The 21116-nt window shown below is 37.6% G+C and overlaps 3 protein-coding genes across 4 annotated transcripts; 1 reads left to right on the top strand and 2 right to left on the bottom strand.

The window, feature by feature from the left end:
• Positions 1-5512: 5512 nt before the first annotated feature.
• LOC113697332 (pentatricopeptide repeat-containing protein At1g77170, mitochondrial) lies at positions 5513-11449 on the bottom strand. The gene is made up of 2 exons (XM_027216911.2): positions 6874-11449; positions 5513-5957 (listed from the first exon to the last, which is right to left on the bottom strand). Exon 1 carries the CDS (start codon positions 11302-11304, stop codon positions 10060-10062), a length of 1245 nt encoding a protein of 414 aa, XP_027072712.2. The 5' UTR covers positions 11305-11449; the 3' UTR covers positions 5513-5957; positions 6874-10059.
• Positions 11450-13162: 1713 nt separating this feature from the next.
• Positions 13163-17327, top strand: LOC113694984 (protein phosphatase 1 regulatory inhibitor subunit PPP1R7 homolog). The gene is made up of 6 exons (XM_027213927.2): positions 13163-13569; positions 14732-14962; positions 15205-15351; positions 15471-15613; positions 15699-15813; positions 16901-17327. The coding sequence occupies exons 1-6, from the start codon at positions 13315-13317 to the stop codon at positions 16979-16981; spliced, it is 972 nt and encodes a 323-aa protein (XP_027069728.1). The 5' UTR covers positions 13163-13314; the 3' UTR covers positions 16982-17327.
• A 737-nt stretch (positions 17328-18064) lies between these two features.
• LOC113695724 (SNW/SKI-interacting protein A) lies at positions 18065-20789 on the bottom strand. 2 transcript variants are annotated; one of them, XM_027214860.2, is made up of 2 exons: positions 20635-20789; positions 18065-20210 (listed from the first exon to the last, which is right to left on the bottom strand). In XM_027214860.2, exon 2 carries the CDS (start codon positions 20171-20173, stop codon positions 18383-18385), a length of 1791 nt encoding a protein of 596 aa, XP_027070661.1. In that variant the 5' UTR covers positions 20174-20210; positions 20635-20789; the 3' UTR covers positions 18065-18382. The 2 variants fall into 2 exon arrangements, with proteins under 2 accessions (XP_027070661.1, XP_071911030.1); XM_072054929.1 differs by having other exon boundaries at positions 18208-20210; positions 20614-20753.
• Positions 20790-21116: the final 327 nt, after the last annotated feature.

The following is a 21116-nucleotide window of genomic DNA, read 5'->3' as shown; positions in this document are numbered from 1 at the left end:
AGCAGAAAACAAAGCCCTAATGGTAGTATTAATTAGCCACAAATTTAGTGACAATTTGTTCACACTCACGCAGATTGGACAGACTATTAATTGAACGTCATAATCGTACAGTTTGGCAATTGATTGTCACTCCGCTATAAAATATGTGAATGCTGCAAGGAAATGGCCGGACTGCCCAGATCTTACAGAAATCATGAAGAAAATAAAATTTATACTGCAGTCGGAATTTCTATTTATCCATGTCCAATGCTTACTTTTTTTAATTTTTTTTTTTACTTTTTTTCTTTTCTAATATTCCATAACTAGTAGTAAGCTAGAGTAAATGTTAACATGAAAGATAAAGATATATGCCTCGGAAAATTTGATATGTATGATATAAAAAAATGATTGAAAAGATAAAAATGTATGTTGAAAAATGTGTTTGTAATATAAATAAATAATTTTCGTACAATAAATAATAGGTATCTGTAGTAGGGCCAATCCGCAGGCACCACGTGTCAGTTCGGCCATGATAGTCGGCCAGCTCGGAACGGAAGGGGGAGCACCAGTTTGGCCGAAGCCGCCGCCTCTCAAGCGGATGGGTTTAGTGAGCCGCGGCCTCCGAACCATTCGGGGTAGTCACGCGGAACCCTAGAGGACTCCGACTCCTATACGGAAGCTACCACCCACAAGCCTATAAATATAGCCCCATACGACGACACAAGGTACGCCATCTACAGTACTCCATACTGTTACTCTACCTACAAGCTCTACTGACTTGATCGTCGGAGCTACTCCGGGGAGCTAGCCCCCTCCGTTTATTTCTCTCTCTGCAGGACAGGTCGTTCGTTCTCCCCCAGTCAATTCGGCCCATCAGCTCGGCCTCTCTCTGTTCGCCCCACTCGTGGCAGTTCAGCTCGGATCGCGTTTTTGGCTGTCGCATCAGTATCCAAACACAGCTACTAGCAAGTAGAAAAATCTTCTTATTTCTGTATTTCTTTCTAAAGCTCAAACAAATTTTTTTTTTCTTTTTCCTTTTTTCCTCGTAAGTTGATTTTTGTTTTTGTTTTTAAATTTTCTACTGCCAAATTACGTGTAATAAACTTTAGCTTGCGTGAAAGAAGAAGAGAATAATGGTACGCTAATAGGCAGGGGTAGGGTGGTGTGCGTGGGCCTCCCGATCACTGTGTGGTTGGTTAAGTATCATACGACTACTCAAAAGGGTAAACAAATAGTGTACCGTTGAAATTCAATGATGAGGCCGAAATCAAGTGCCACGTGTAGGCTCTTATAATCATTCCTGCCAACCTTGATAGGCTGGCAAATTCGCAAAGCAGCCATCCAATTTCTCACCGACAACGGTGGAGCCGTGATGAACATAAACAAATTAGATGAGCCTAGCAGGCTGCTGCGGCTGCAAGAATGGTTGTAAATTAGTGGTAAATTTTCATGGATTAATCTTTTATATAATAACAATACATACACTATCATGTTCGAAGAGATATTATACATCCTGAATTTAAATTTTATATCTAAGTTTTATGAGTAAATCTTATATACACTGACAGTGTTGTTAGATTCATGACATGTGTGTAAAAATTAAATTTTAAATTCAAATTTTACATAGTTGTCATTTATCTAACGCTGACAGTGTATGCATAACAGCATTTAATCAATCATGACAATGTATACAAAATTTACTCGTTTTTTATTTGGGCAGAAGTAAAGTTTTGATGATCCCGTGTTTTTAGATTTCTTGTGACTGAATTTACCATGATTTAATTTCCTTTCAATGATTTCGAACTTGCCACACTTTAAACCCTCCACTTTACACGGTCCTTTAATTAGGTTGATGTAATTTGCACGTCTACTCTGCTCTAATATCCAATTAAATGTTATACGCAACTTTCAAAAGCACAAGTTAATAAATGTGATGAATGACAATTCTTGACAAATTAGGTAACAGTATATGTCTTCTAAAACATGAGGAAGGGTCATTACCAATTTCAAAGAGTAATTATTTGTTAACCCCAATTTCTGACTGAACCAAAAGAGAAAAAAAAAAAATCTTAATGGATTTTACTTGTTGTTTACTCACTCAATCTACTTTGAGCTACCAAACTTGAACGTTTAGCCAAGGCTCAGATACGAATGATTGACTGTCCCCACGAAAAGGTTAGGTTAACAAACGTCTAGTGAAAATGATGCTCGAGTAAATCCTCCACCGCTCCCCTTCTTAATCATTAATCAAGCTTGCAGAGAATGTTGTAGCTAGCTTGATACCGCGTTTATAAAATCCGTGGTACTTTTGAACTTGTAAAACATCTACGAGTCTTGTTGCAAAGTCTGCCCCGGGAACCATGCATGATTTGTTTTGTTATATGTTATACCCTGAGATAGATTAGAGCAACTCAAGACGAAGATTTTAAACGTTCCATACTTAAAATTACCAACATAATTGCTTTATTGATTCAATATATATATTATTGTTTGCCAAGGAATTTATCTTCATCAAAGGTAGGGTACGTGTGACTCAAATTATGCCATTGCCTCCTCCTCATAGATACATTAATTGATTCTTGATCAAGGTTACTGCATAATATGTATCTGTAAAACGATAACAGAGCCCTTAAGGGCATAACTTTGAGATCAATATTCAACGGATTTAAGACAATTGCGTGCGACCATTAATAACGTACACTAAGATATCAAATTTTACTTTAGCACCAGCATTAATTAACGAATTAATGTTAATGTGTATGGTCCATTATTGTCCACACTAAAGTCTAAATTACCATACATTCCTTCCACACAAAAAAAAAAAAAAGGGGCTAAACCATACAAGCTACTTTTTCCCGAAAAAGAAAATCCACATGTGACTTTAATCAATCAGTTTTCTTGCTCTTTAACTTGTGCCCTTTTTCTTTTTTTTTTCCTTCTCATCAAGGTCATCAGTCATGACAGTGCCTTTATAAATGGGTCATGGGTGGCCTTATTTCGTGGTTTGCTTAATCATGGAAGACGAATGAACGTCATGGAAAGTATCCAAAGTTACTTATGTTCTTTTTCTCTCCTTTTTTTTTTTCCTGTAATTAATATTGTTGGTGTACATTTACGAACTCAACTTAAGAGTTTATTCTAGTTTCATGCCAAATTTCTTGACAGAAGCTAATTTCACTTTTTTTCCCTTAACTTTTGCGAGTTGAACAAATTAATGCATTTCATAGTAACAAAATGAGGAACAACACATGTTTCCCATTCTAAAATGAACACATCCAAATTAAGGTTCCACAACTTTTTAAGAATATTAATCAAAATTTAAGTTAGCATTCTTGAATTTCATTGTTGTTATAAAATCATGAGTGCATTAGTGTTACAGAAAGTCAACAGCCAAAAGGCAAATGGTCTTAAAGGAAAGAGAAGAAGGTCATATCAGCTTTAGAGAAACACAATAATTCTTTTAACCAAAAGAAAATTTCTATTAATTCTTTTAACCAAGTAAACAAAGAAAAGGAGTTAACTTCGAAATCAGGGTGAAATTTTTCTTCAGGAAATAAGTCACTGCTCCTTCTTGTTACCAAAGCATTAGGACTTTCACACAAAGGAATTAACTCATATGCTATATTCTTTCAAACGAACAGAAAAGATAAAGAACTTCACGTAGTGCTTTCCTCTTCGTCTACTTGTTTGTTCCCACAAAAATGATTTAAACAAAGAGAAGTTCAGGAGGCATAAAGGGCCGGCAAGCTTTTTATGACTTGCATGCCTTTTCATTAAAGCAAGAACAATTCGTAAGATCCATACTCAGATGCTTTTACTTCTCGTGCATATCCGCATGATATATATGATAGAAGGAAGGTAGAAAAACCGTCCACAAGAATCACGAGAACTTCTTAAATGGATCTCGACCGTAGAGGCAGTCGATTGCTCATAAACTTAATGGTTGAAGAAAAGCTTAAACAAACGAATTATATAAATTTGTTTGGATCTCGGAGTCATTTTCTGTCAGACAACTGATATTTGAAGCTTATCACAACGCCCGGTTCTTTTTCATTTCATTTACCTTTTTATCATCGGATAAGCTTCGATACAAATACGGCAGTGTTTTGTTAGGCGCCAGGTGTTATCTTACTGAATCGGGGCATGTCTTGTCCTTGAACTGCACTTCATGTTCTAATGATTGACCCAATTTAATATTTATTCCGGTTTACACGTACGACACGAGCGTGTTTGGATCGGAAGATTATTTGTGATAACAATTTCCTGTCTTTTTTTTTATAAAATATTTTTAACCTGATAAAAAGGATGATCAGAAATATGACAAGGTAATAAAAAAAATCGCGTTTACTGCAAAAAAGAAAATAATATTTGAGAAAAATGTATCTTTTCCGGCGACATTTTGCGTTTGCAGAAAGGGTGAAATGAAAGTGCATCATTTTCGATAATTTTGGTCAACCTGAAAATTTTCCAAACATTAAAGTTTCCCATCCTCCGGGGACACCTGTATTTCCGAATTGGCTGTTTTTTGACACCGGTGCGGCTATAGCGTCAGAAGCTTGGTTGCATAGTTCTTCTGGTTTTAACGAGATTGTTAAAAAATAAAAAAAAAGGAACGAAGACTTGTATCATGGGGTCTACTTAATTTCGCTTTCCGGTCATTTAGAAAAGTGTAGACTTAATAACTGTTATCATACTATTAATCTTATTGATTATGTCTGTCATTGACACGACCCTTTCTCCAATTAAAGCAAACTGCAAACAATTATTTAACACAAAAGAAATGGAAAAGCCATCAACGTCGTTTTGGGCTGCCCCATGATGTTTACTCCTTTTTAAATAATTCAGGTGGAGGATTTGGTGTTCAGCTAGCTATTGGTTTTGTTGAGGAACGTCTGTGTTTTAATTATTTAATCCTCAACCCTAGGATGTGGCTCATGAATGGGGTTCTCCTATTCTAGGTCGGATTAGGAAGATTGATACTTTTACAAGAAGTTCCTTTTAGTTTATGAACCTTTCTTGAATAAAATATTGAAAAGAAGAGAACTCCTCTTGCGCTCCACTATGTTTGGGGGAGAGAAGAAAGAAGAAAGTCTTATAGGTCGGGAGTCTGAATAAGCTGTCCAAGGGAGAATGGACCATAGATTAGGAGCTTTCCAAGGCACATAAGAACGGGGCGCTGTAATCAGTCTAACTGCGGAAGTGCAAAATGATAGTTGATTTGCTTGAATCATCAACGTATTTTTTAATCACCCTTTTATCTCACATACATCATATTAAAAAAGTGTTACAATACTTTTTCCACAAAATTATCTCAAATAATTTACAATCCAAACACACTCAGTATTTTGAAATGGTGTGAAAAGAGAGGAGCAATTGCGAAATTCTCAAACTGATTATTGCATCCATCCCAAGTCTTGGTGAGGAAAAAATATCAAGACATGCGTTCTGCAATGAATGCAAGCTTTATTAACGCATGCCCACAAGGAGCCATTTTTTTCCCACCACCACAGAAGTTTCCCCATTGACTCTAGACTGAGGGATCGAAATATTAATAGATTAGATATTTGAGTCCTGAATTATTGGTGGTCCGAAGAAAGACAAACACTTAAGGACGTGATTTTCATGTCCTTGTCTATGTCCTCCTGAATTTGCCTGTAAACTTTCAGTTAATGCACCTTCTAATCATTGAGCAACTTGACATTGGGGTACAAGTTTCTTAAAAGACTCTCAACTAATTTTACTGTTCTATAAACAAAAACCTTGTTCTTACGCTAATAATTCAAATGCATCTACTTCTCTCCGAGACCACCGCGTGGCACAGGCTTGCTGTCTTGTCTTTGCGGACCTCAGTAAGCCATAAATTGACTGCAATGTAGCCGCTGGATTGAAGCAGAAAGCAAGTTTATCACAACAGCTTAAAGCATACCCGAGTCAAATCTTTCGTTGCCCTTGATCTCTATTCTTCTTGCTTTCCCCACCTATTCATATATCATCCCATTTTTATCAGGTTGTTTTGCTATTGCAAGAACAAATTGCGAATAATTAATGCAATATTACATGATACAAGACAATATTCATGTCACCGGTAACCTGATCTAGTACAGAAATTTAAAAGACCAGTTAATCTTGTGACAAACTCTGATAAAAAACAACTTGAAAAAACTAATTGGGGTAACGACATAGACAATTCAAGAAGCAGTGGAGGAAGTTCTCACAGACTTTCCAAACAGAATATTAAGAAAGGCTAACATATAGCAAATGCCACATATTGCACAGTCCCTATTATCCGGCTGCATCCTCATTTATTGTCCGACCTTCTCATCTTAGTAGGCCAATCCACTAAGCTAGCTCAGTGGAGTTTACCTTCAAGTTAATTCTTTAACAAACTCAAGGGATAAGAGGTCTATATTGAATTTTGAGAGGTTAGTTGCATTTAGCCTCCAGTTTCAATGATTGATCCAAACAACTGCTTAAAAAGAACGCTAGAAAAGGGACAGACTAGTGGGTCGGCTTGCATTAATCATCTTCTCAGTTTACAAATTCCTCAAGACGGGCATTTTCATCATTATATGGAAAACGATGTATTATATATCCAACCTTCAAATTGGGGGGAAAAGTCGCTGTACATTAATAAGCCCAAAGAATGCAGCTACACTCGTTTTATGCACTTTAGTCAAGTTCCACGCAGGTAAAGAGCATTATTTTGATCCAACAACCAAACTGTTAATGTGCTGTTTTGATACCAAGGAACTTTTTTGGAAGATCCCATTGAATATTATGACTTCACTAGGTTCCTCTCTATTTTTCTTGGACCGGTGAAATAGTAGAGCATGCCTGTACGCCAATACCAACCAAAGGACTGTTCACTTTAAAGCAAATTTCTGCATAACATACCTGGCTTCCTAGTTCATGCCTAGTGCTCATGAAATTGCCATGCTTGACAACCATCAAATCCGGAGCTTCACAACCAGCACTCTGAAATATGGTTTCATGATTCTAGTCCTTCATGTTGGTCTTGACAAAGTTCTCTTTGGTTCTTCCGTGCTATAAAGCACTTCATCCAACATGACTTCACCATTCTTCAGTGCCTTGTAGATCTTTTACAAGAAAACTCTTTTCACGTGTCTCCCACTGATTGTGACCTGTTCACCAGTCAAACAATTCTCTGAAGTAGATTGGTTTCTAAGGCACCCAATACTTTTGAAACAAGAATTGCAGTGAAGGATGCATTAACAGCAGAACTTCTGGTATCAAAGTCACATCAAAATGCAAAATGAGAAAGGTTTAGGGGTCCAAGGGACCACAAAATGAAGGTAAAAGGTAACACACGATCAAAATCAATGAGGCAGAGGAACCAAAGCATCTATAAATCTCGTTTCTCTTGCTTACAGCAAATCCAATATTCAAAGGTTTTTTTAGCATCTAGTCTCATCATTCACAGAAATTTGCAGGAGTTTTTTGTGATTTATTTTCATTTACATCAACCCATCATATCCAAAAGCACAGCACATCAATAAATACACTTTTGCAACCAAGTCTAAACAGAAAAATTCCAGAATTGGGAAGGGGTTTTGGGTAATAACAACAAATGAAGTACTTTAATTACTAAAGGACAGTTGAATAGCAACAACTAAACCATATTACAAGAGTCAAAACTTGAAGCAATTAAAAAACAATATACAAACTTGGAATCAGACAACTCTTTTCATCTAAGTTGTTTTCTGTTAAGGAATACTAGGAATTTAAGAACATTGGAAGGGGTGAAATTAATCAGAACCAAAATGATACATGAGGAATTCCAGATATCAGTGAAATGGCAACTGAGCTATTCAATTATTATCAAAATCTAATATTATCAAATGGCTATCTCCAGAAGACAGAATCTATTTGACCTGCTACTTGCCAAATGCAGTGATTATGACTGCTTATTTGCCTCTTGCTCTGAACTAAAAGATTCATGCCATAGCAAATGGAACCCAACATTATTTTAAGCTGATCATCAAGAATCATATTCCATGTCCAGAAAATATAGCTGCTGTGATACTTCAAGTGCAGCATATAGACAAGCCAAAGTTGAATTTTAACTTCACAAAAAACCAGCCAAGGTCAGCTGGATCATGTCTTCACTATTTCACTTTACATCTGCAGAAATACATGCCATGAAAAAAAAAAATGCGATAGACTAGGACCTTACAGTCATATTCATTGACATAGAAGGGCAGTTTTCTAGTTAATAAGCTTTAACAATTCGGTCAAGACAAAGAAGCCTTTTAGCTTCTTAACCATAATAGGAAGTAATGCAAGACGCCAAGGAAATAACGGTGCATAGACTCATTTCCCAGAAAAATGTTAAACAAGCTGGAAAAATAGAAAAGTGGAAATCTCCCCAGATGTGCCCCAAATAAATTTGAACATCATTGGCCCTAAAGGGAAGAAACCTCGCAAACCAAGTGATGGGAATAAATGCCGAATAGAGGCAGATAGGAAAAACATGAGCAAAGAAGTAAAGATACTAAATCTGACATAATTAATGGACCTCCAACAACTTGAATTGTAATTTACAAACATCTCATGATAAACAGAATTCAGACTTTCAACTGTGTTCATATACCAAGTTGACATCTTGTAATATTTACATGAGTTACATTGTCCAGTCATTTATGGATGGTACTAATTAAGAACACTAACTTGACATAGCCATAGTTAACATGTGTTTCACAAACATACTTTTGTACACCTAAGAAATCACTCGTCTTCATTCTTACATGAGTTTCTCTATTCTTTGTTCTCAAGTATAAAATGCTTAGATATGCCAAAACATGGGTGCCAAGTAAATAATAGCCCATCTAATTGCCAGTATAACCAATCAATAATGAGCTATACATCTCCAGGCTCATATCCTTGGAGTTGATATGCTTTCAACATCAGAGTTGAAACAAGCTCTAACAGTTCCCTTGACAAGGATTAATGTAAAAAGGGGCAACCACAGCAAGACCAAGAAACAGAAAAACGTCAGCAGACTTGTGAATGTTGCAGGGTGGTCAGTGCGTAACTGTGACAAAACCAAAATAATAAATACTCGGTAAATTAAGCACTCGCTCACAACCAAACAATCAGAAATAAAACCTGAAATGATAAGAGATGATCTCTATATCATATCACTCCAAATTTCATCCATGATCTACTTTGAAATCATTTTTGGAATTTACTTATCCCTGACCTGGGCTATACTTATTTCCAATGCCTATACAACATGGTATATCATTCTCTACCAGGTGGAGAAAATTCCCTGTTCAAAGATATTATAAATACGAAATATTTTTAAGTCAATCAATGTACATTCACAGTGTTAACATCTTGACAACTTGAACTGCTTCAATCTGCATCCAATGTTATCAATCATGCGTATTAATGATGCTCATTTGAAACAACTGGAATAGAAGAGAAGCAAAGGCAGAAAATAAATCATGTGATCCAACACTGTTTACCCACGCATGGTCTAGGAGGAACAAAATGCTAGTAAGTCAGACCTAGAACTGAACATGTTAGCATTGTTTTCCAGCTGCAAGACCAGAAATAACCTTTCTGCATGCTGTCCATCTAAGATCTCCCAGAAACTTCATGGCATCAAGAAACCAGCTGTATGAGGATGAATGCTGGCAATTCATATTTATGTCCCGTATACAAGGAGCTTCAACTTTATTTTGTCTTGCTCTCCTTTGTCCTTATCCAAAATCTAACATCTCCTAGAAAAAACTCACGGGACAAATAGCAAGTAAACAGAAGCATGGCGAGAAGAGTTCAGATTTGTGAGTGTCAGTTAATCACAAATAGTCCAATTAAAACTGCATCTGATAAAAGGATAAATTAAAAGAAAACCAATGCATGCTAATCTAGTGGATTTCAACCAGTGCTAGTGGATAAGCTATAAGCTGGAATCTTAGCCAGTTTTCTCTCCTTCATAATCCCTCTTATTCTTTCTACCTCTTCCCACAGATCATTACTAGCATAGATATTGGATAAAACCACGTATACCCCATCATTCCAAGGTTCCAACTCAAGCAAGTGCTTAGCTACCCACTATCCCATCTCAACAGCTCCATATTTCTCAGAGGCACCCATCAAACAACCCCAAATGACCACATTAGGTTTCATTTGCATCTCTTCCACCATGACCCTAGCTTCATCAAGTAAACCTCCCCGGCCTAGCAAATCCACCATGCATCCATAATGTTGCAACATGGGAGCAATCCCATACTCATTCTTCATCATCTTGAAATAATGTTTTCCCTCCTGCACCCTCCCACCGTGAACACATGCACTCAACACTCCAACAAATGTTACATGGTTAGGCTTCACTCCAGCATTTCTCATATCATGGAAGCACTCTAGTGCATCCCTGACGTGCCCATGCATTGCATAGCCGACAATCATAGATGTCCAGGATGACACATTTCTTTCTTCCATCTTCATAAACACCTTGTTAGCCAAATCCATTCTACCACACTTTCCATACATATCAATAAGTGAATTCATCATCAACAAATCCAACTTTTCCAAACTTTTTGCTTGAAACACACATTTATGCAACTGAAGTGCTAAATTCACATCCCCTAAACCTCCACAAGCAGAAGTTACACTAACCATCGTAACATCATCAGGCTGAAACCCACATTCTTTCAATTGCATAAACATCCTTATCGCTTCCTTCCCACGCCCACTTTGTGACAAGCCAGCAATCAAAGCATTCCAGGAACCCAACTTCCTGTCGGTATTTTCATCAAACAATTTATGGGCGTTTCGAAACTCACCCGCCTTACAATACAAACTTATCAACCCACTCTCACAATACATATTTTTCTCTAGCCCCAACTTAATTGCCATCCCGTGAACCTGTCTTAACATCGATGAATCAAAATATTGGGACACGGATTTTAGTACAATTGGTAGTGTAAATGTGTCTACTGTAATACCAGCTCGGGACATTTCAACAAACAAATGGTGAGCCTTTACGGGTGAATTTAGATTGGCATACGATCTCATTAGATTGTTATAATGAAATGAAACTGGGTACAATGCTAAAAAGTGGGTGCGCGTGATGTGAGCGTGGATTTGGTTAAGCTGTTTCAAATTAGTGCACTTTGAGATTTGGGTTGCTATGGTTTTTGCATAATCTTCAGTGGGCTGGTTTGGCGGTCGTGGGATGGGGTTGAAGTTAGCATTGCTAACTGCGGCTTGAGCAGAAATTGTACGGCTAATTATTACTAGGTACTTGGGGATTAGAGTGCCAACCAACGTGCGGGGGACGTAAGGGATGAATGTCATGTGGCCGCAGTCCCGCCGTGGTAGTGGTAGTGGTAGTGGTGGTGGTGGTGGTTCATGCCGCAGATTGATCAAGAAAAGGCACTGTTGTTTCGGTTTTTATAGCTTACCGAGGAATTTTGGTTTTTTGATTTTTTCACCTGTACTAGCAAATAGTGGCCTATTTTGGCATTTTTAAATTTTCATATTTCGATGGGAGAAAATGAAAAGGAATAATCAGAATTTTGTTTATTGGACTTTATTTATTGGTTAGAATTTGATGATTTGGAAGTAGAGCTCTAAACGAGACGAGTTAAGTCGATATTATGGAATTCAAACTCGACTCATTAAGTTATTGTAGTGGTTTCAACTCATTTATATAATGAGTCAAAATTTGTGCTCGACTTTGGCTAATCAGCTCATTAAAATTATCCTCAATTCAATTCCAAACTCGAACTCGACTTATATGACATAAATGAGCCAACCTTGAACTAAAAAAAACTTAAATGTGTTTAAATATCTTATACAATTTTACAATTCAAAAAATACAACCAATTTAATTTGCCTATTAAATGAGAAATATTTCAAAGAATATAAGAAGATTCTCAAAAATATTTAAATAAAACAAAATTCTAAACAATCAAGACAAGGTAAATTTGCATAATTATTAAGAAAAATTAGTTACATGAGCTCAAATAAATGTACAAAACAAACTTAGACGAACTTAAATGAACTATTCTAACTCGACTCGTTTAGAAGTCTAATTTAATGTTTAAACTCAATTCATTTAATTAAATGAACAAGCTAAATTCGAATTTATACGATCCGAGCTGAGCTAGGCTCACCAACCACCCATTCATTTCACAGTTATATTTCGGTGTGGAGTTCACTTATTTGTACATAAGTGAGGTTTTCAAAGCAATTGTACAAGCATGTAACTCTGATCTCCATTAGTTTCAAATGCTTGATTGCTACTATACGAATGTACCAACTACTACCAACATAACATCCTGTGGTACTGTGGTGTACTATTTTTGTATCTGCCAATGACTAATTATAACACCAACCAACATGTTATTAAATCACCGACCTTTGGATTAGTGGCCACCATTAAGTCGACTTGGTGACCTTGTCTTCCACCAATTGTTAAATTAAGTGGCATCTTAAAAAATTTAGATGGGTGTGTAGCACACCTGTCTGGTTTGATGGTGGTTCAATCTCCATCGACCCTCTAGATCCTGTTGGATCTCCTCCTTAAATTAGAATAGTTTAGGATACTATAAAAAAAGTGATGATTGACAAAAAAAAATATATATATATATTATTAAGTGTACTCTTCGGTTTTCGAACAAGTTTTTGGTTCTTTGGCACGGTGATGTTTCATAAAAATGTAGTTCAGTTCACAACTTAGTAGCATGATTAACACATTCGATGCTAGTTTGGCAGCCACAATTGAATAAAACGGGGCAATGCATGTATCCTCAGAACCCATCAGAGAGTCTTAAAGCATTTATTGAGTGTAGGATAAAGGATCAAATCCGTTGTCTTACATTTTAATCCAGAATTTCTTGAAAATTTATCGAAAAAAAAAAATGTATCCTCACAAATACCAAAGTAGAAAAAAAAGAAAGAAATAATTTGATGGTGCCAGTAGGAAAACAAGTCCAATAAAATTCTGAACTGGGTGGAAAACTTTTACAAAAATCAAGGCAAATTGGGCATCAAGTTGTAAATTATCTCTTTCTCCGCTCTCCACCAAAATAAAAGTATAAATTGAATTCAAAGTTATGCAGAAACCAGAAGTCGTGCTCGAAAATCAGCGCGATTTCTTCCGCTAACCAGCATGAGCTCTTTTATCCGTAAAGAACAGATTATTTTTCCTGTTGGCGACCTGGCCAGCTCCTAAATCCTGCTAAAGCCATCCCTCCTGAAAGGCAGAAACTTCTATACATTTTTTCATTGATGTTCTATTATTCTCGGCGCCATCCCCCTTGCTTTCTCCGGCGTCGTATTTAATCTTTGAATCTTAATCCAATGGACTCTCCGATGGCCGACGGGGGTGAGAACCCGACAGTACTCGATCTCACCAGCTACCAGCTCCGTGATCTCGACTCAGTCGACCTCCCTCCGAGTCTCACCGAGTTAGACTTAACCGCCAACCGTTTGTCCAAGCTGGACCCCCGTATTGCCCAACTCTCCAACCTCAAGAAGCTCTCTCTTCGCCAGAACCTTTTTGACGACTCCGGCGTCGAGCCCCTTGCCACCTCGCACCTCATTGCTGACCTCGAAGTATTGTTCTTTTTCATCAGCCTGATTAATTTAGCCGAGCTATTAATCTTTTTTGTCTGAATTAAATGGATGGTTGGGCTGAATTAGCCTAACGATTCGCGGGTTTTTGGTTCTCTATTAATCTTCACCTGTTTATTTTAATTTCCCGTTCATAAGAAAAGGTGAAGTTGAAATGCAAAGGGATACTTTGAATGAGTTTTAGGATCCCAGTGGGACGCTCCAAAAACTTATTTTGATGGTTAAAGTTTAGGTAGAAAAATGGTGTGAAACTGGTTTTGCCATCAAGAATATACAAGAATTTATGCTTAGCAAATATAGCTTTGCTATGGCTGATTAAGTTAGAACGGCTTTAATTAAAATATTTAGATTGAATGTATATTACTTGGCATTTAGTTTCGTTCTCATTCGTTATGTATTCCATTACACGATATTAACTATTTTGTGGGCTGTGGTTTGAATTTCCTTTTCATTCTTAACTCCAATACGAGGGTTTACTTTTATCTTCCTTGGTGGTTGTTTCTGTTGTTGTTCATATTAAAGCTTTCGTGTTTATGGTGTCATCTTGCTAGAACTTTTGGGCAGCTGAATAAATCCAGGGAAGGGTTTAGCATATAATTTCAGCACTTGGATGCTTTAGTCTTGGGTTTTGTCTTATGTATTCTCCATCATGGAAATTCTATTTGCTTTTATCATTTTTACGATGATCATAGCACGCAAAGGAGGATGTATCATCATTAAGTCATTTTTATCTCACTTCTACTAAAATTGCTTTGGTGATGCAGTAAGCACTCTCATAACTAATTTGAAACAATTCAAGATCTGTCCATTGCTGTACATAAAGTCACATATATGCATCTGCTTGCTTATTCTTCTTTATCAGAATCCAAGTTTAATATGTTTGATTTGAATAATTCCTTCACAATCTTAAGGTAATATATGGGATTGGATAGCTCTCTCCCTTCCATTTTATGGCCAAAATGAACGTGACTGATTTTAAAGCTTGAAATGCTATCTACTATATCTTTAAGTGTGTTTCTCAGAGACCATGTACTACATGCCTATCCTGCTCTAGATTTTGTGTCTGTCTCTCTCTCTCTCTCTCTGGGGGTTGGTTTGGTTTGTTAAAGACATGTCTAACTAAGGCATTTAATTTGTTTTATAGGAGCTTGTTCTAAGAGACAACCAATTGAAGAAAGTTCCTGATGTCAGCATTTTCAAGAAGCTTTTAGTATTTGATGTTTCTTTCAACGAGATTCCAACACTTCAGGGGTTATCCAAGGTTTCCACCACACTTAGAGAACTCTATGTGTCCAAAAATGAAGTTACGAAGATGGAAGAGATTGACCATTTTCACGCGCTGCAAATTCTTGAACTTGGATCCAACAACTTGAGGGTTAGATATTCCTTTCTTGATGGAACACTAAAAGCAACATAACAGCTTTTGTAAAGAGAGGACAGAAAATTATGCAACTAATTGTTTGAGATAATTTTCGGTTAAAAACTCAAATAATCTAAAAAATCAATCACGAACATGTTTAACTATTTGAATTCTTTGGCTACACAGAAATGTTATCTTACACCAAGTGGTTTGTTTTGGTTTGTCTATGTATATAAAGTGCCTTCTTTGGTTTTCAGGTGATGGAGAATCTGCAAAACCTAATCAACTTGCAAGAGTTATGGCTTGGTCGTAATCGCATTAAAACTGTTAACTTATGCGGGTTAAAATGCATTAAGAAGATTAGCCTGCAAAGCAACCGTTTAACTTCAATGACAGGATTTGAGGTACTTGTATTTGTTCATTCTGAAGTTTGAAGGTCAATTTTTTTTAGTTTATATGGAAATAAACTGATTCACGAGCAATAAAACCAATTGCTAACTGTTTTCTTTTCCTTGATTTGAAGGAATGTGTTGCTTTGGAGGAATTGTACTTGAGCCACAATGGTATTTCAAAAATGGAAGGCCTATCAACATTAGCAAATCTTCGGGTCTTGGATGTCTCATCAAATAAGCTTACAGAAATTAGTGACATCGAGAAACTGACACGGTATGAATGTCTGCAACCATGTTAGCAACTCATCTCATATCTCATTTCGGCTGTTATAATCTTCAATTTGGTTCTTTAATTGCAGATTAGAAGATTTATGGCTTAATGACAACAACATAACTTCATTAGATGGTATAGCGGAGGCAGTTGCAGGTTCCAGAGACACGCTGACCACCATCTACCTTGAGCGCAATCCATGTGTAAGTATATGCCCTGTCTGTAAATTAGTTAGTGACATCTACACTGTCAGATGCATAATTCTGTTTAAGTAGCCATTTTTTGAGTGATTAATCTGACATTTTCTTTCCACATATTAAGCCAGATATGCCTACCCTTTCCATTTGACCATGAATGAGTAGGAATTTTTTTATATTTTTTTTTAATGTTAAGGTTCTTGAGAATGTGGTAGCTGCCTAGGATTTTTGTAGGTTTCTTCACAATTCTTTTGAGTATCTGTTGTAGTCAGCTAAAAAAATGTGATGTTGAGGCAGGCACTATCTAGTGAAAAGTAACAGGGAATTTGTTTTTGTCCACCCATGTTTATTCTGGTGTTAATTTGTGTGATCTTCATTATATATTGGAGTAATTTCTGTTCATTGCATCTGCCTTCTTAAGAATATCATTATGTTCATTGTTAGTCATCTGTGAATTTTGCTGATCAATAATCAGTTCATGATCCTCAAATTATCTTGGTATCTCTGCAGTATATGCAGCTTTTGAGAAATTTGTGGTTACAAGTAACTTGTGACATGAATTTTCAACCATCTAGCTTTCATTGTTGAAGTTTTTTTTTTTTTACTTTATTTTTTTTGGGGGGGGGGGGGGGGGGGCGGGTGGGGGTGTTTTCCCTTTAGAGTTTTAGCTCCTTTTTATATGATCTAGTCACTTATTTGTCATCCACACACCATTTCTAGTGGTGCCAATACAGATTTTTCTTTGTAATTTATGTATATCTAGTTGTTTTCCATATGTAAAGAAGGTCTTTTATGTCATTTATCCTGATTAAAAGAAATTTAATACACGTTCTTTTTTCTCTTTTTGATGATGTCTTGATTCTAGTGATTTGCAATGGAAGTATTCTCACTGTTGAAATGACTTTAGGATAATTTCTAAACTGCACTTTACTAATGCCAGACAAATATGCTGAGAGAGATGATTTAGTTTTTTTTTTTTTTATTACTGCTATCTTGTCTCGTGTATCTTTGAGAATTTTCTGTGAGTTTTGATTTTTTTTTTTATTTTCTGCTATTTTATGAACATAAGTTTGTAATTCTGTGACACTGGCAGGTGAACTCTCCCAATTACATTGTTACCTTGAAGGAGATCTTCCGCAATATTCAGCAAATTGATTCTGAGTTGTTTGGGTAGAGCTTTAGGTAGGCGAGGGTTTATTGTTTGACAGTGCTGATGGCCAAAATCATATACATGATTCAGCCGTGAACTTTGCCTCAGAGCCTATTCATTCTCCGCGCTCCAGCAGTAACAGTACATAGAAGGCTGCTTTTATACGAGAAAATTCGGGTCTACTTTGGGAGCAACCTTGCATTGTTAAACAGCTGGTCTTCTGACAAAGTTTTTTTTTTTTTTTCCTCAGTTCAACAATAAGAGCGAGGAAGGGTTTCCTTGTACCTTTTCTCGTTTTTGTAAGAGAACGGGTTGTGCAGGCATGTAAACATTGGAGTTAACGAAGTGAGTTCGGAGTGCGAACATACAATACGTGGCTTTGACCCTCGCACTTTTCTTTCTTGCTTTGACCGGAAAAAACTTAGAAACGGGTTCTTAGCTCAAATTATGAATTACAAGCCAGACAGCAGGCATAATAACTCCTGCCAAAAAAAAAAGAGCACGCGGCCTCTGTTTTGGGAAAGCACCGCACAAAGTCCAACTGCTGGACGCCCAGTACGTCCGTGTTTCTTGAGAAATTCTCAGCACATTTGCAGGGCTTAATTCTTTAGCATCACGAGCAAAATTTGTTTCATCTTTTTCCTGCCACAGGCTACTGTGACAGGAAGAGAGCGATGTAGAGTAAGCAAGCTCTGCAAACATTCAATAATTCACTTTCATAGGCTGTAAGCTGCTGGAGCCGGAACGTTGATGATTACATGCAGTGTGCTCCAAGTAGCTGCCCCATTACACACGAGGAGCTTACAAAATTTACAAGCATCTCACGTAGCATGAGAAAAGTTCACTGTAATGCATGCTACTATCTTCCGTAAAATATGTATCGAGAACCCGCTTGGAGAGTGTTGTATTACCGAAGCAAGCAATAGTTGGAAATGTTTAGAATGCACGCATCAGGTATACGAATTTGGCAGATCATTCTTCATGAAAGTCAGATGTGTAACCCAGCCACACCTCCCTCCTTTAAACAACCAGAAAATATGTTCTTTTTTAGCAAAGATCAAAAATCAAGTAAACATCAGGTATGTTCTTTTCGGCACAAATCAAACATCGAGTAAACGTCAAGCACGGGCAGCACTTGCACCCTTTCCCATTAATTTCCGTGAGATTGAAATTGAAACAAGAAGACGCCACGGTAAATAAAAACATTAGCCATGCTAGAGGAGTAATATCATACAGCATCAAAGGCAAACAAAAAACTAAATTAAAAAATTCTCAAATGGTACGATGGACTTTGCCATCAATGAGTTGCCAAACACCTTGCTGAACAGCAACAACTCCTCAAAACTCCCCCTCGAAGAACAAGTCAATTTACATAAAGAAACACCGATCAATTCAACAACTCCAGGAATCTCCAGTAGAAACAACTCAACGCCCTTTATCAAAGGCAATACGAGTTCTACCAGATCCTTCAAAGCCATCTCGCATTGATCCTGCACTAGCTTTCATTGTACCACTGCTGCCAACTTTATCCATTGCTTTTTTACCTTTCTTGACTTCAGTCAAGAATTGATCCAAACCAAACGGATCAGCTTCTTCAGCCTCTTTCTCAAACTCAACAGGCCTGTCTCTAGGACCAGTCCTCTCTGAGGTACCTGCAAATGTCTTGTCAGGTTTAAAGCGCTCAGTCTTCATGATCTTCTCCAGCTGCTCATCCGCACCTCCATAAGTATCAGAGTCAACATCCTTTTTGGGCCTGTAGAGAGTAGACAGGGTAGGCTGCGCAGTAAAAAGCCCCTTGTCATAGATGTTATATGAATCATCAGTGGCAAACCCAGAGTCCATTCCTTTCTCCTGGTTAAACAACCTCTGGTCGTACATGACTTCACCCCCTCTCCCAGTTGTAGCCATTCCAAGAGCAACTTTCTCACTGATATCGCGGTCTCTGTCCCTTGTAATCTTGCTCTTCTTCCCCATTGCAGCATCTTTCGACTCCAACCTACGCTCCCTCTCCCTCTCTCTACGACGCTCTTCACGAATTTTCTCCCTCTGCAACCGCTCCTCTCTTTCCTCTTTTGTCTCCTTCTCCCTTGGGGCATCCCTGACACGGTCATAATCTGTAACCATATCATCAGTACCTCTCTCTGAAGGCATATTGGCAGCAGCAGGAGCTGCAGTACCAGTTCTCTCAGATCTAGCCTTTCGAGCCAACTCACGCAATTCCATCTCTTTCTTTTCTTTCTCTTTCATCATCATTTCCTTTTGGACCTTTGACCTCATGGCTACAGCCTCTCTGGCCTTCTGTTCTGCAACATACAGTGCCTCTGATAACTTCGCAAAGTTGTCATTAATTTGAACATCCTGAAGGCCCCTACCATCAGCTGCCAGACGCTTATCAAGAGGAATTGTATACCCTTTTGGGTTCTTCCAGTTTGAAATACAAGGTGGGATCTTCCAATCTTGCTGGTCCTTCACAGTCACAGGCCGAGGTGGAGAGTGCATTACTGGAACGGGTGGAGAACCAGATGCTTTTGGAACCCGCTTATGTTTAAACTTGGGTGGCTCCAAAGGGTCCACAGGCATCTCCACCATCCTAATAATCCTCTCCTTTGCACCAGAATTAAAGGCAGCTGACTGCTGTGAAGGCTTGTACTTGATAAACTTAGAATCTGAAGATTGTGTAGGAACATTTTTAGGCTGAGCCGCACTCAACCTCACATTCACAATCTTCTCAAGAGCAGTCTTAGTGCTCTGAGTGGTCTCATCAATCTCCTTCTGCTTCTCATCCAAGTCCATCTCCTCCTCGTCCTGACCATCTTTGACAACCATGGGGACAAGGTCGGTATGTTGTGAATACACAATCTTTTTAGCATTCTCATTCTGCCTCACAATTGCATCATACCTCACATTCCCATGCTCATCAACTGTAATGGGCAAGGTTTTCGACCCTGGCTTCCAGTCCCTTTTCCTCCCCATATCCAGAGGGTATTGAGCGATATGAATTTCCGGGAACGCCCCCCCATCACCAAAATCCTCAAGTTTGGATGGTTTAAAGCCTGTTCTTTTTAAATAAGGAGGAACTGGATTTGCCTTAATTATTGCAGATTTCTCAGACTCTGCTGCACTATACCTCTGCTTGAACCACGGATCATTCGAGTGATCATAGTGAGTTGACCCACTCGACTTTACAGGCGGAAGAAGGTCCTTTAACGCCGCCATCTATAACCCTAACCTCAATTCCACCCTCCCCTAAAGCCTGTAAAAGAACAATAACAGAAAGTACTAAATTAAACACCACAAAAACTCGTACTTAAGAACTGAGGATCCAAATAACAGTAAAGTGCTAAAAAAAAACTAGAAAACTTTTCGTTTTTCCGTTCTTCTTAGATAACTCAGAAAAAAGCAAACATCTTAAAGAGCTTATTTGCAAAATAATAATAATAATAATAATAATAATAAATTAATAAAATAATAACAATAACTACAGGTATACACCGGAGTCTACCAACAAATTCCGGAGAAAGATCTAAGCTTTAATTGAGCTCAACTCCTGAGATACTGATTTAACATAAATCAGATGAGGGCTTTGGTGCAATATAGGTGAAACTTAAACCTAACTACTCAGATTAAAATAGGTCGGAGCATGACTAGGGACGTACGGAAGGGAATTTGAGATTCACCTGGTTCGATGAAATATTTGGAACCCCGGAGCTATGATCGAGATGATGAAGGCAAGAGGGTCGTATAAAGTCCCGTCGGAATGAATATAAGGAAGGCCGTATTGGATTGCAGGAGTAAATATAGAATCGCGTTTGACGCCTAGAGTCGGCGCTCTGGAGCCGAATCTCAGGAGGAGAAGATATTTGTGGATTATTTGCAGGTTGGGCTGGATAATCCTTTTCAGTAAAATGGGCTTCGGCCTAAGGCTATATAAAAGCCGTCAAAAATTGTTGGCCCGTTAAACCTTATCTATATTTTTTTAGGGGGGAGAAAAAATGAATCTGAATTCTTTTTTTTTTTTTTAACGGGGATGAAAAATGGGGTACCAAAAAATTATAACAATTACGCTAATAAAGTGATTAAAACATGATAAACTCTTTTTTGGTGACAATATCTTAATTCGAAAATTGATATTTGTACATAAGAAAATTGGAGACAATTT

Source organism: Coffea arabica, chromosome 6e (assembly GCF_036785885.1).
Source record: "Coffea arabica cultivar ET-39 chromosome 6e, Coffea Arabica ET-39 HiFi, whole genome shotgun sequence".
NCBI classification, from domain to species: Eukaryota; Viridiplantae; Streptophyta; class Magnoliopsida; order Gentianales; family Rubiaceae; genus Coffea; species Coffea arabica.
This window is presented reverse-complemented; position numbering and strand designations above follow the sequence as displayed.